Genomic DNA, 14,920 nt, shown 5'->3' with positions numbered 1-14,920 from the left:
TTCTATTGTATATCTTTATTTTCCTGTGTTACGTCTGTAGCCCCCTCCTAATCGCAAGATCACCGGTGGGTTGGGTCAGGGGGCCTAGGAAATGAGAGTGGGACGTGTAAAATGCCTCGTTTCCCCGGTGACGTAAAGCTACAGGACATTGCCATTGTCTCCGGGAGACCAAGTTGTGTATTGAGTACTGTACTATTCATTGAAGCCACTCAGGGGATGAGCAGAGTGGGCTGGTTGAGGGATTGCTTCATCCCAACCTGATTGACATCGGAGACCCCGTGAGGAAGTATAAAAGAGGGTCTGGGGAACAACCCCTTTAGACGCACCAGAAGAAACGTTAAGCGACCACGTAACAGCAGGAAGTCATCCGAAGGAAGCCACGTGCGTTCGATTCCGTGGCTGGAACCACGGAAAACAGCTTTTAGCTAACAACGGGGAAGCCCACTCCCCTGACTCAATGGATCGGCATCATAAAAAACCTGGGGCAAGTTTAAACCGCATCACTTTTAAACCCAACAACGCTGCAGCTTGAACGAACTGATAGTGACTGTTATCTTTCCATCGGACAATACATTAACTCCTAGACAACGATATAGCTATTTCTTATTGGTTATTATTATACCCGCGCTTAGATTTAGTATTGACGGCGTATATTATCTGTATATTTGCATTAAGCTTATTTTTGTGCCCTTTATCAATAAATACTTTTAAAAATAGTACCATCAGACTTCAACGGACCTTTCTACCTTTGCTGGTAAGTGATCCAGTTATGGGAATTCGTAACAGCTGTAAATGCCAGTAAGAAAATTATTCTTAAGGTAGTATATATATATTTTTATAATAAATTTACTTTGATCCACAAAATTGCAGTCCATTACAGTTATAGAAAATGCGGTTAACCAAGCACATTTACGAGGAAGCTTTGCATTGTAAGATATTGGTTGCTTTCTTCCATTCATGAAGCAGAATTGCGTTATACTGAGTTCCTATGCAGAGTACTTGAACCTTTTCTATAACATTTCTATATCGTACTTCCAGAGCCCGTCGTAACCTCGCTTAAATATTGTTAGTAATGATACTGTATAGCGTTTTTGAACCGCACTCCTAAACTCTGGAATTCAATACCTAAAGCTATAAAGGATGCAGAATCAGTTAGTTGACATTTTTCCATGGCCGCTCAAACCCTATTTATTACGCTAATCATGCTCTTTGCTATCAGCAGCTACCGATTCCTCGTAGTTAACAGTAAAGGTTTGTGATAGAAGAGAAATCTACTTCTGGTTAAATTAAATCAAGAAGACCAATGTTTTAAACTTTTTGGCGCTTTTGCAGAGAGTCCGATCATACAACAACTGAACTCTATCTGCAACAGTGTCTACCTTTCCGGACCACACATTTCGTTATTATGACGTGCTGATTTTTTTTTAACTCAGGTCGGAATGAGGAACTCCTTTTCCTCATTAATGACGCTGCGGCTCCGCCTCTCCCGGAGGATCATAAAAAGAGAGCAGCGGAGTGTCCCCACTAGAAGGTAGATGTGCTCGCAACAATGAATAGCAACGTTTTGCTAATGCCTGAACGCGGCAACTGCTCACTGACTCCGGCTGCTCTCTGTTTACAACCGGTTTGGGATCAGGTGCGCGGCATGGAGAGCTGGATCAAGTCGCCCTTCTTCCCCGTGAGCTTTTCCTTGGGAGTCTACCTCGCTTTCTGTCTGCCTTTCGTCGTCCTGGATTTCCTGGCTCCAAGGGTCGCCTTCCTGCAGAAATATAAGATCCAGGCGCAGAACAATCCAAATGTGAAGATGATGGCAAACTGCCTGGCACAGACCCTGTACAACCACATTCTGTACATCTTCCCGCTGTCGGTGGCGCACTGGTACTGGCGCCCGGTGGACTTCCCGCTCGCTGCGCCTGAGCTGCCCAAGGTGCTTTTGGACGTTGCTGCCTGCCTCCTTATTTTCGACTTCCAGTACTTCGTCTGGCATCTCCTCCATCACAAGGTGCTTTTGGACGTTGCTGCCTGCCTCTGTCATGGTTTCTCGTGCCCCACAAATGACCAGGAGACGCAGAAGATTCTTCAAGAAGGGTTAAACTTTAATTTGCAAATCAAAGCTGAGACAGTCAGTGAGCTAGTCGCTGATTGCCCACCGATCCTTGTACATAGCATTTTTTATAGCAATCTCCTGGTTTAGTTGCATTAGCATATGCAATCAGTCTATAGTTGCATATCACACGTACATCCGCCACTATTGTTTCTACCCATTGACTTAATCATGTTCTAATCTACATCTCTTAGCTACCTCTCATTAATACACCATTGTCTTCTACATTCTTAAGATTTCATTCTCCTACTAAATTGGATACATGCATAGCAAATAGCAAACTCAAAGCTGACTACACAGTTTTGGTTACACAGCAAACAATTTCAACTTTTATACTCCAATATATCCCCCCTTTGAGACCCAGAGGGTCTCACACAGAGAAAAGAGTAAGAGTCTGCGCACAAAAGCCCCAATAAACTCAAGCACTTATTCCCCAATCTCGGGTTAAACTATAATTTTCTGCACCAAGACCTCAAAGTATTCTCTCCCTGTTACCCTGGGCTGCTGAGCCAAAAACCTGTCCCTCCATACCTGAGACAGGGAAAAAGACTCGGAAGCCCTTACAATCTACTCCCACATTGTTGTTTTGCTCTTGTTCATCCTGCAGGTGTTGTAGGCTGTAACGATACATTTTCGGTGTTTCTTTCTCCACTAAGCTTGCTTCAGTAATTGCCACGAGCATCTGAAATTGTTTGGTTGCAGCACGCACTACAAGAGATTTGCGACAAGGAAGAAAACAGCACAGCACAAGCACACAGCTCAACAATACAATACTGACAGTTATTGCTATTTTAGTCAGCCATGCTCCCCATCCTCCGAGTCTACTTTCTAACCAATCAAAGAACTGATGTTCAAATCCTGCATTCTGTTTGACCTCCATCCACAGATTCTTTAATTTATTCATTGCTCTGGTGAAAGACCCTTCTGGGCTGGTATTGTTCAGTATGAAAGTGCAGCATTGTTCTCCAAACATTACACACACACCCTTTGTCTGCCAAAAGCCAATCCAGTACCTGTCTGTTTTGCCACGCCATCCTGCTAGTTGCATCCAGCTGTTGCCCTAAGACCTCCAGTGCATCATCGGTGTAGTTGATGAATCTCTGTTGATTGTATTATATATAGTTTATCCATTCAACATTTTTGCTTACCCCTATCACAGGTATGATAGCTTCCCAGTGAGCATCTCATGCGGTGTCAGGCATGTCATTCGATTAGTTTGCATGCGGTAACTCATCAGTGCTAACGGTAAAGCAGCGACCCAATTAATTTTAGTGTCTGCACAAATTTTGTTTCGTTTGGCTTTCAGGGTTCCATTAATTCTCTCTACCATGCCCTGCGACTGAGGGTGGTATACACATCCAAATCTTTGCTTTATCCTCAGTGCCTGTAGTACCAGTTTGACCACTTTCTGGATAAAAGCTGAACCATTGTCTGAGCTAACTTCTGTAGGTATTCCAAACCTTGGGATCACTTCATTTGTCAGAAATTTTACCACTGTCTTTGCCCCTTGATCTCTTGAAGGTACTGCCTCCACCCATCTGCTAAATTGATCAATTACTACCAGCATGTATCTTTACCCTCTCACTGTCTTTATCATGTCTACGTAATCGATCACTAGATGTTTAAATGGTCCTTCAGGTACAGGAATGTGACCTATTGGGGTTGTAATTCCCTTCTGAACATTATTCTGTGTGCATACCTAGCACTGTGACAAGACAAAGTCCACTGAAGCCTGTAAATAAGGTGCCCAAAAACCATCCTTCTTTATTTTCTTTATCACTTCCCCCCTTGCACACTGGTCAATCCCATGCACTTCTGAAATCAGAAACGTCAGTAGAGGGGTGGGCGCTACCAACAAACCATCTTCCATGCTCCACAAGCCTTCCGGGTTCTGCTTGGCCCCCCTTCGTCTCCACATTGTCTGTTCTGCCAAAGTTGCCTTACCTTGTATTTCAATTAGGTCCTTTACCTCCGGTTCTGGAGCTAGGCTTACCTGGGGCGCAATGACAGCTGATGTACATCCAGACACTTTTCTGGCTGCCTTGTCCGCAGCTTGATTTCCCTTTGTTATTACATCCTTTCCCTTTTTATGTGTCTGGCATTTTACTATAGCCAATGCTTTAGGTTTCATTATGGCTTTTATTAAGTCTAGAATTTGCTGACAATGTTGTATGGGATCTCCATTACTTTTTTTTCAAAACCTCTCTGTTTCCACACTGCCCCGAACAAGTGGCATACTCCATGAGCATATGCCGAATCAGTATAGATGTCTACTTTCTCACCTTCCATCACTTCACACGCAGCTGTCAGGGCTTTGATTTCCACTAGTTGGGCGGAACACGGTTGGGGACAGGACTCCATCCTAATAGCTCGACTGATCCTGCTGCACTACTGAAAACCCTGCATGATTTCCATCATGATCCCTATAACAAGAGCGATCTACAAACAGAACCTTTTTATCTGCATCCTCTAGTGGTTCTGACCGTAAATCTGCTCTCAATTTGGCAAATGCCATCGTCTTCCCTACACAATCATGGGGTTCTCCTTCATAGCCCAAAGGGACAAAATCGGCTGTATTACTGGTAGTGCATCTCTGTATAGTTATGTCTGGAAATGTCAATAGCATCTGATACGCTGCTATCCTGGCTGGTGTCAGCTCAAATTTCCCTCTTTCCAGCAATTCTGCTACTTTGTGGTGTGTGTACAGAGTCACAGGATAGCCCAGGGTTACAGATGATGCCTTTTCATATGCATAGTACAGCGCCACCAATCCCTGATAACAGGGTGGATACCCCTGAGCCGCCTCATCTAGTCTCGTACTGTAGTATGCTATCGGCTGCTTTGCTTTTCCTGTGCCTGTCCTTTGTGTTAGAACCGCTGTGACATAACCCTCCTGTCGGTATTGGAGTATAAAAGTTGAGATTGTTTGCTGTGTAACCAAAATTATGTGGTCTGAGTTTGCTATTTGCTATGCATGTACCCAATTTAGTAGGAGAATGAAATCTTAGGAATGTAGAAGACAATGGTGTGTTAATGAGAGGTAGCTAAGAGATGTAAATTAGAACATGATTAAGTCAATGGGTAGAAACAATAGTGGCAGATGTACATGTGATAAGCAACTCTAGACAGATTGCATATGCTAATGCAACTAAACCAGGAGATTGCTATAAAACATGCTATGTCCAAGGATCGGTGGGCAATCAGCGACTAGCTCACTGACTGTCTCAGCTTTGATTTGCAAATTAAAGTTTAACCCTTCTTGAAGAATCTTCTGCGTCTCCTGGTCATTTGTGGGGCACGAGAAACCATGACATCGGTTAGATACATACAAATGAAAAACCTTCTCGTAGTCAGGCAAAGCTAATGCTGGTGCTAACTGTAGTTCCTGCTTAATAGTATTGAAAGCTATCTCCGCCTCTCCATACCACTGTAAGCCGTTCTTCAAATTTGTATGTTCTGCTTCTTTCATTATCTTTCTCAAAGGTGCCACAATCTCATCATATTCTCCTATCCAATCTGAGCTGTACCCTGCCATTCCTAAAAACGTCATCATCTGCCCTACAGTCTGGGATTTGGGGGCTTAGTTATTGCCTCAATCTGATCTGGTGCTATCGCCTTCACTCCCTTGGATATTACCCTGCCTAAGTATTCCATTTGCTGTGTGCAAAATTGCGGTTTCTTTTTGGATACTTTATGTCCTCCGTGCGCCAGCTTCTCTAACAGAGTTATAGTGTCCTGCTCACACTGTTCCTTACTGTGGGAGCAAATCAACAGGTCATCCACATACTGTAACAATGTACTTTCCAATGGTATGCTCTCTAGGTCTGCCTTCAACACCTGATTAAAAACATGTGGTGACTGTTTAAATCCTTGCGGCATTCTGGTATAGGTATACTGAGCACCTCTGTAAGTAAATACAAACAGATACTGATACTGGTCGGCTCGAGGAATGCTGAAGAAAGCCGAACACAAATCAATCACTGAAAAGTAACTTGCTTCTGGTGGAACATTAGTCAAAAGTGTGTGTGGGTTGGGGACTACCGCTGGCCAGTCCTCTACCACATCATTTACCGCTCCCAAATCATGCACCAATCTCCACTTAGATTTATCTGCTTTTAAGACCGCCAGCAACAGGGTATTGCATGGACTGTTTGTTCTTTTAAGCACCCCTATTTCAAGCAACCCCTGCACTGTCAAGGCTATTCCCTCTTCTGCTTCTGGTCTTAGAGGGTAATGTGGTCTCCTGGGTGGAATTGCTCCCCTTTTCAGCCTTATTTCCACCGGACTAGCTGTTTTTATTTTCCCTATGTCCGTGTCATGCTGTGACCATGGAATAGACAGCAACCCATCTAACCTTTTATCTTTCTGCTGGCCTCTTTCCTTTCCCAGCAAGGGCAGGTGTGGTTGGGGAGTTATTTCGACCTCTCTCACTGTCCCTACCATATCTACACTTACCATTATTTTAATGCAATTGTCGTCTTCTGATATCCACACCTCTGGCGTGATTTTCCTCCACACTGTTACGGTTTCAGCACTCTTAACTAAGGGTCCTAAGTCTTTAGACTGAGATCCCTTGTTTACCAATGTTACGTGGGGCGCAGCTTCCAGTATCCTGTACCATTTTTCTAAAAAGGTGTTCCACTTAACTTGTAAAGCTGCCCCTTGCTTTCCAATTATCACAGCCTCCCCTTCCAGGTGCTGTTGGGTACATGCCTCCAGGTGCCATCTCTCCTCTAACTCCCTGTTCTGAGTCTCGTCAAAAATCACTGTACAATGTAGCTCAGATTTGGGCATAACAGCCCTGGGTAATATCGCCTGCACGCCCTTTTTCCATTTTTCCCAGGTTTCCTGAATCTGATTTGCGATGTCTCCTATCCAAAAGACATTAGCCTTCTTGTCTTCTCGCACTATCAATTGAGCCCCTGCTCTTTCCACACTCAGCCCATTTCTGGTGCATTCTAATTTTAATTCCAGTTTCAATAAGGCATCTCTGCCTAACAAATTAATCGGAGTTCCTTTAAATACTAGCACCGGCAAAACAATTCCTTTATTTCCCATTCTCAACTGCAGTGGAGCCGTGCACTGTGTCAACTGTGTTTTCCCCGAGAACCCTACCGTCTTAATAAACTTTCCTGACATGGGAAGGTGAAGGGCATACTGTGGCTGTACACAAGTGTACGTGGCTCCAGGATCTATCATCATTGGTGTCAGTTGCCCTTCTAACATAACCTGAACAATGGGTTCCTCGTCTGCCTCCCTTGTTATCATTGGGTAATGTCCCTTCCCACTCAAGTTCTCGGGGCACCCCTAATACCTCGCATAGGGGTTCACAGGTCCGCTTGGGCCTGTGGGGGCTGGTCCTTGGCTAAACTTTAGTTCCCTTCTTATCGGTTCCTGCTGGTGTGTGACAGGCCATGGTGTAAACGGACAATCTCTTCTCATGTGACCTGGCTGATTACATCCCCAGCACAATCTCTCAACCTCTCTTTCCCCCTGTTTCCTCACTGGTCCCCTCTGCCCATAGCTCCTCTGTCCCCCTCCTTGGGACTTCCAGTCCTGTCTGGGCTGTTTGAATTTAGTCTGTTCCTGATAGGGCATTTGTGGGAATGCTCCTCCAAAGACGATTATTGGCATGGGGTTTTCCGGCCCTTGTCTTACAGTATGATCGGTTCCTCCATATAGCGGTGCTTCATCCAGTTCAATGGCTGTACTCGGACTGGTGGTTGCTGACAGCATCTTTTTGTTTTTCTCTTTTTCCTTCTTTTTGAGTTCTTCGAGCTATATTTGTATTAACTTTCTTTGCATCTCTTCCTGCTGCTCAGCCATCCTTCATTTGTCTTTCTGGTATTTCTCAACCGCATGGACTACGTGGTCTCTAAATTCTTGTGGGGTCATTGACATCAGCCCAACCACTTCCTCCAGTTTGAATTTTACTTGAGGAGGCATTGCATCCAAAATGCTATGTCGGAACAGTGTGGTGATAAATAAGCTATTCTCCACCTCTTGCTCAGTCTCCAGTCTCCACCTTTTCAACTGCTTTTCTACGTAGGCTGCTGGGTTTTCAGTGTCTCCCAGTGGATCCCCCTTTAAGGCTTTGGGGGTCCACTTTGGGTGGATGAAGTTTCCTGAGGGCCTGCTATACCCTCTGCCTCACTCTGTCAAACCCATCTCCATTAGTTCTTGGGTCGTTCGAGTTTACTATGCCAGCCATTTCCATTAGTTCATTAAATTTGGAGGTTCCCATCAACCTTATCAATAGTGCCTTCAAATCTCCCATAGCCGATAATCGTCCCGCTGTTTCTTCTTCAAAGGCTCTAATCCATTTCCCTGCTCCTTCATGTAGATTGGGCAGAGTGTTTTTCAGCCCTTCTAGGTCCTGGGATCCCCAAGGGATATACTGCACTTGTCCTGATTCTTTAACTAACAGCGGCATCATTCTTCCTCCTTCCCACCTGCCCTGGCTCTCCTCCTCACCTGACTCCCCATCTGTCTCAGGGTATGTCTTTACTGCCTCCCACACAAATGTTTCCGGGGTCCTCTTCTTCCCTCGGTCTCCTTGTGGAGTCCTTCCTTTCTGTCTTGATTCAATACTTGGTTGGCCCCTGGAGTATTTTTCGCATCTCTTCTGGCAATCCCCTCTCAGTAACTTATCTAGCTCTCTCTCTACTTCCACAAGTTGCTCCCCTACCACCTCCTTCTGCTCTTCTGGGCTTCTGCCTCCTACCTCTTCCCCACAAGTTCTCATATCCTCTCTCTCTCCACTTAACTCTTGCTCCTCCAATGAGTCACCTTCTTTTCTAGTCTGTTTATTTCTATGGTATAACCGATACTCCTCATACTCCTTTTCCTCTCTCAAGTATTTCATCCATTCAATCCCTTCTTCCATTTCTCTCTGTACCTGTTCCACCTTTATCCTTTCTGCCTGTATCTCCTTCCATATCGCCGCTTTTTCCTTCTCGTATTGTTTTTTTTCCCTCCTCATTATCTCAAACTTGTACTTCTCCCTGCATGTTTACTGTCCCCGTCAGCAGGGGGCACTGTTTAGGGGTTCCTTCCTCATTATAGGGAGGGGGCTTTTCTGTTTCTGTCGCATCCGGGTACGGAGCTGAAGCCAGTTTCTCACTGTACCCTTTTCTCTCTTTAACAGGCTGTTTCTCCAGCACCTTAGTGTCTTCCTCGCTTGTAATCAATATTCTACCTGTCCTCCTCAGCCCTTCTCCCTCCGTTCTGAAGAGTTTAAGCACTTCCATTTCTCGTTCTCTTTTCTGCCCTCTTTTCTTAGATTTATCTTTTGGTTTGTAATTTTTAATTAGTGCCTCCATTTCTTCGCACAAGCTTATATCAAACGTTCCTTCTCTTGGCCACTTTGTGACCAGGTTTTTGTTTCTCTTTTCCCATTTTTCTGAAGTTTTTGTGATCTCATATTTATTTACCGGGATTTTTTTTTTGCTCAGAATCTCTACTGCCGTTCCTTTACCTGTCATGTTGTTCTCTCTTTTTAAGGTATTTCAGAGGTTCTCAGTTTGTTTACTGGATAATATTTACTCTAATTCTATGCCTAGTCCAGGGTTCGGCAACCCGCGGCTCCGGAGCCGCATGCGACTCTTTCATCTCTGTGCTGCGGCTCCCTGTGGCTTTGGAAAATAAATGATGAGTATTTAATTAAAATATATTTTATGTTAGTTTGTTAGTTTTTGAAATGTAATTCTAAATTTGAAGATTATGGTGATCTTGTACAATCTAAATAAAACGTGTTTTTTGTCGCTATTAATAGACGTCACCACTGCCAATGCCTGACACCCGCCAGTGCGCAATTTCTTTAATTTTTTGATCCAAGGTAGGCTAACTATGGAGAATTCTAAAAAAAGAAAAGTGACTGAAGAAAACAGAACGTTTATTGATACGTGGGCAGATTCATTTGCTTTCACTGCTGACGAGACTGGTTTACCGGTATGCTTAATATGCAATGAGAAACTAGCAAACAACAAAAAGTCAAATGTCGCAAGACATTTCCAGAATAAACACGCAGCCTTTGCTCAAAAATATCCGGTTGGAGATGAGAGAAAAAAAGCAGTTTTGGAACTAATGCGGAAGGTTGATCTGAGCAAAAATCATTTCAAGAAGTGCATGAAGTCTGGAATATCAACTACATAAGCTAGTTTTGTTGCCACTCAGGAAATAGTCAGGCACGGGAAGCAGTTTACAGATGGTGAATATATAAAAGAATCTTTCATTAAGATTTCAGAACATCTATTCATGGACTTTAAAAACAAGAGTGAAATTGTGCAGAAAATCAGGGATATGCCCCTCTCTGCAAAGACTGTCAAAGACAGAACCATAAAAATGGCAGAAGACATCACAGGACAGCAAATTAAAGACATCAATTCAGCTGTGGTCTACTCGATTGCCTGTGACGAGTCTAAAGACAAAGGTGATATTGAACTAATAGCACTGTTCTGCCAGTATGTAAACACTGCTGGGCCACAGAAAGAAATGATTGAGTTGATACTTCTAAAAGGCCAAACACGGGGGGAGTACATCTGTGAGGCTGTCTTGAATTGTTTACGAGCCAAAGGAATAAAGACCACCCACCTGGTGTCAGTAGCTACTGATGGAGCACCAAGTATGACAGGAGCGCACAAGGGATTTGTGGCTTTACTGCAGAAGTCGCTGGACAGAAAGCTGCTGACTTTTCACTGCATCTTGCACCAAGAGGTACTGTGCACTCAAACATTTCCTCCGGAATGCATGTTGTCATTCAGATTGTCAATAAAATAATGGCAAAAGGTTTAAATCACCGTCAATTCCATTTGTTACTGGACGAGCTGGAAAGCGCATATTCTGATCTCCTGCTGCACAACAAAGTCCGGTGGCTGTCCAGAGGGGAGGTACTGAAACGCTTTGTCGCGTGTCTGGAAGAAGTGAAAACTTTCCTGGGCAGCAAAGGGCTCACCTTTCCTGAGCTGGAACAGCCAGAGTGGCTGGAAAAGCTACACTTCATGGTAGACATGACAGCACACCTGAACACGCTGAACACAGCTCAGGGGAAAGGATGCACAGCCATTAACCAAGTATGATAAATATTTTAATTGCCTATTATTTTACGTATATTCATATCTTTTCATTGTTCAGTGAAATAGTCCTTTTATTTTTCAGGTTGACAGCTGGCTGACGTTGTTTTTGGTTTGCTGCTGGCGGCAAATTTAAGTTTGGCGTTTTTCATAAATACAAGAAGGACTCAAATAGACGTTGAGTATTTTACTTAAAAGTAACCTTCAACCCAACGTCTTTTTCTCGGAGTTCAAAATGTTTTTGTTGCATGCAGAAATGTAATTTCGTTTTCTCTGCAGGAGTTCATCAATTTCATAAATGCAACACATTATAGTTTGTTTATACATAGCATAAAGGCAAAACAAAACGTTGTATGCAGTGTTATTTCATTTTAAATGTCAAACGGGTTTTGTGGCTCCCAGTGTTTTCTTTTCTGTGGGAAACGGGACCAAATGGCTCTTTCAGTGGTAAAGGTTGCCGACCACTGGCCTAGTCTATCATCTATCTACCAGCACTTTAAACTATATATTGGACTGTCCTTGTTTCCTATTCTGTTCTGCCCGTACAGACCTCTATTCAGAGCGGTACCCACAGAACTTGCTCTTTGCACCTCATCTATTCAGACCCTTATCTTTTAAGGTGGTATCCACAGGGATTTTCTCTATTTTCCCTTTCCCTGCCTGTTCAGACCTTTGTTTCATACGAAGCAATATCCACAGGGATTTAACAACACCACGTAGAATTTTTCTTTACTTAACTTCTTATTAACTTATTTGTACTTACCCTCACTGCAGTGTTCTTGATCAATCCTCTGAGCCTCCTGTTAACCCCCAATTCTGCCAGATTCTTTGGACCGGAGAGACCCTTCGGCAGTGGTTCCACACTTCTGAGACTCCAAGCCCTCCCCAAAGCCAACAGAATTCTTAGACCAAATTGTTGCAAAAAGCGCTTACCTTTTGTTTGGGTGCACCCTTAATTCTGTTAGCCTTGTGGGGGTCCCTAGAGGACGGGGAAGCATGCCCGATCTGCCGTTTCATTTCCGCGGGTTTCTTTCCAGTCCTTCTGCGGTCGCCAATCTTTTCGTGGTTTCTTGTGCCCTACAAATGACCAAGAGATGCAGAAGATTCTTCAAGAAGTATTAAACTTTAATTTGCAAATCAAAGCTGAAACAATCAGTGAGCTAGTCGCTGATTGCCCCCGATCCTTGTACATAGCATTTTTATATCAATCTCCTGGTTTAGTTGCATTAGCATATCCAATCTGTCTACAGTTGCATATCACACGTACATCCGCCACTATTGTTTCTACCCATTGACTTAATCATGTTCTAATCTACATCTCTTAGCTACCTCTCATTAACACACCATTGGCTTCTACATTCTTAAGATTTCATTCTTCTACTAAATTGGGTACATGCATAGCAAATAGCAAGTTTCAAAGCTGACTACATAGTTTTGGTTACACAGCAAACAATTTCAACTTTTATACTTCAATACCTCCTTATTTTCGACTTCCAGTACTTCATCTGGCATCTCCTCCATCACAAGGTGCCCTGGCTCTACCGAACATTCCACAAAGTTCACCACAAGTATACGGCCAGCATCGCTCTTAGAAACTACCAGTCGGGTGCCTGGGAGACCCTCTCGCTGGCATTCATCACTGCTCTCAGCCCTGCCATCCTGAACTGCCATCCTCTCACCAGCTACCTCTTCTTTATCGTCAATATCTGGCTGTCGATAGAGGACCACTCGGGCTACGATTTCCCCTGGTCCACGCACAGGCTGGTGCCCTTTGGACTGTACGGAGGGGCTCCTCACCATGATCTACATCACATGAAGTTCAAAACCAACTATGCTCCCTACTTCACGCACTGGGACAGGCTCCTGGGAACCTATTCCACACTACATAAAAAGTCCCACTGATTTATTTCGAACTAACTTGGTGAAGATATTTTAAGAGATTAATTTATGTATCATAGACTCTTAAATTTATTGAGGAGCATCACTGTGATTTACCATGAAATAAACTGCTCAGGAGACTAAAATTCTTGCTGTAAAGACAACGTTCTCATTTACTTAAATTGCAAAGCACTCTGGCGATTATTTTTGTTATTGATCTCTGATTAAAAGCAACTGAACTTGACATAAATGCATTGTTTCTTACATTACAATGTACTTTTGTAGTTTTTGTTACTGTTACGTCCGTAGCCCCCTCCTTTGTGAGAATCACAAGATCACTGTTGGGTTGGGTAAAGGGGCCCGGGAAAGGGGAAAAGAGACGTGCAGGCTGGCTCGTTTCCCCGGCGATGTAAAGCTACGGGACATGGCCATTGTCTCCAGAAGACCAAGTTGTGTATTGAGTACTGTACTATTCATTGAAGCCCCTCAGGGGATGAGCAGAGTGGGCTGGTTGAGGGATTTCATCATCCCAACCTGATTGACATCTGAGGCCCCGTGAGGAAGTATAAAAGAGGGTCTGGGGAACAACCCCTTCAGATGCACCAGAAGAAACGTTAAGCGACCACGTAACAGCAGGAAGTCATCTGAAGGAAGCCACGTGCGTTCGATTCCGTGGCTGGAATTGGTGGCTGGAACCACGGAAAACAGCTTTTAGTTAACAACGGGGAAGCCCGCTCCCCTGACTCAACGGATTGGCATCTTAAAAGACATGGGGCAAGTTAAACCACATCGTTTTTAAACTCAACAACACAGCAGCTTGAGCGAACTGATAATGACTGTTATCTTTCCATCGGACAATACATTATCCCCTAGACAACGATAGAACGATTTCTTATTGATTATTATTATACCCACGCGCTAGATTTAATATTGACAACGTATATTATCTGTATGTTTGCATTAATCTTATTTTTGTGCCCTTTATCAATAAATACTTTTAAAAATAGTACCATCAGACTTCAACGGACCTCTCTATCTTTGCTGGTAAGTGATCCAGTTACGGGAATTCGTAACATTACTAAAGATTTTGCTGTATATTTTACCGTTAGTATTCATAAAGTTTCAAAATAATGTATGTCTGCATTTACTGTATTAATAAACCAATTTAATTTACATATTCTTTATCGACATTGGTGTGATATTTGAAAAGTGAAAATATCTTTGTCTTCTTTGGTTGCCATAGGGAGCAGATTGAGTTCTCCACTGACGGAGCAGCTTAAATTCCAATACATATTCACTTAAAATAATCATTCTAAGGTCATTCCAAATTTAGTATGTCGAAGATCTTTCCATCTGAGCATCATTTGAGAACTTCCCATGTAAGGCTTAAGATTTCCTAAACTGGAGAAATCCTGGTATCAGCTGAGAACTAGAAATAATTTGTAGTCTCATGTCTGCATAGTAAACAAAGATTAAAAGGAGAGCTGCTTTTACATGGTGACTTAAGGATAACACACAAAACTAAATAGTGTTTCTTCAGTACTTGCTGCATAAGGACAGGACAGCGACTTTGTGCAGAGCAAGTTCTTAGAAGCATTCATACGTCTACAGTAAGCACTTACTAAATACCACTATAGTGTGCCAGCTCAGAGTTATTTTGTGTGTTTTCAATCCTCTGGAGTCTGAGTTGGACCCAACTTCTAGTGAGAAAGGCAAAACTACATCCAGCTCAGTTATGGATTACACCGTCAATGAGAATGGAGGGTTCTTGCCAAACTTGTACATCCTTAAGAGCCACAGCAGATGACTTGTAACACAAGAAAAGATTTTTGGGTAAGAACAATTGGGGGTTGACTTAAGTATATAA

At 43.3% G+C, this 14,920-nt stretch overlaps 1 protein-coding gene across 1 annotated transcript; it reads left to right on the top strand.

Moving 5' to 3' along the window:
- Positions 1 to 1,455: 1,455 nt before the first annotated feature.
- On the top strand, positions 1,456 to 13,166 carry LOC132379512 (cholesterol 25-hydroxylase-like protein). Its single transcript, XM_059947481.1, has 2 exons — positions 1,456 to 2,002; positions 12,703 to 13,166. The coding sequence occupies exons 1-2, from the start codon at positions 1,550 to 1,552 to the stop codon at positions 13,075 to 13,077; spliced, it is 828 nt and encodes a 275-aa protein (XP_059803464.1). The 5' UTR covers positions 1,456 to 1,549; the 3' UTR covers positions 13,078 to 13,166.
- Positions 13,167 to 14,920: the final 1,754 nt, after the last annotated feature.

The sequence above is a fragment of the Hypanus sabinus genome, chromosome 22 (genome assembly GCF_030144855.1).
Source record: "Hypanus sabinus isolate sHypSab1 chromosome 22, sHypSab1.hap1, whole genome shotgun sequence".
In the NCBI taxonomy this organism is placed as follows: domain Eukaryota; kingdom Metazoa; phylum Chordata; class Chondrichthyes; order Myliobatiformes; family Dasyatidae; genus Hypanus; species Hypanus sabinus.
This window is presented reverse-complemented; position numbering and strand designations above follow the sequence as displayed.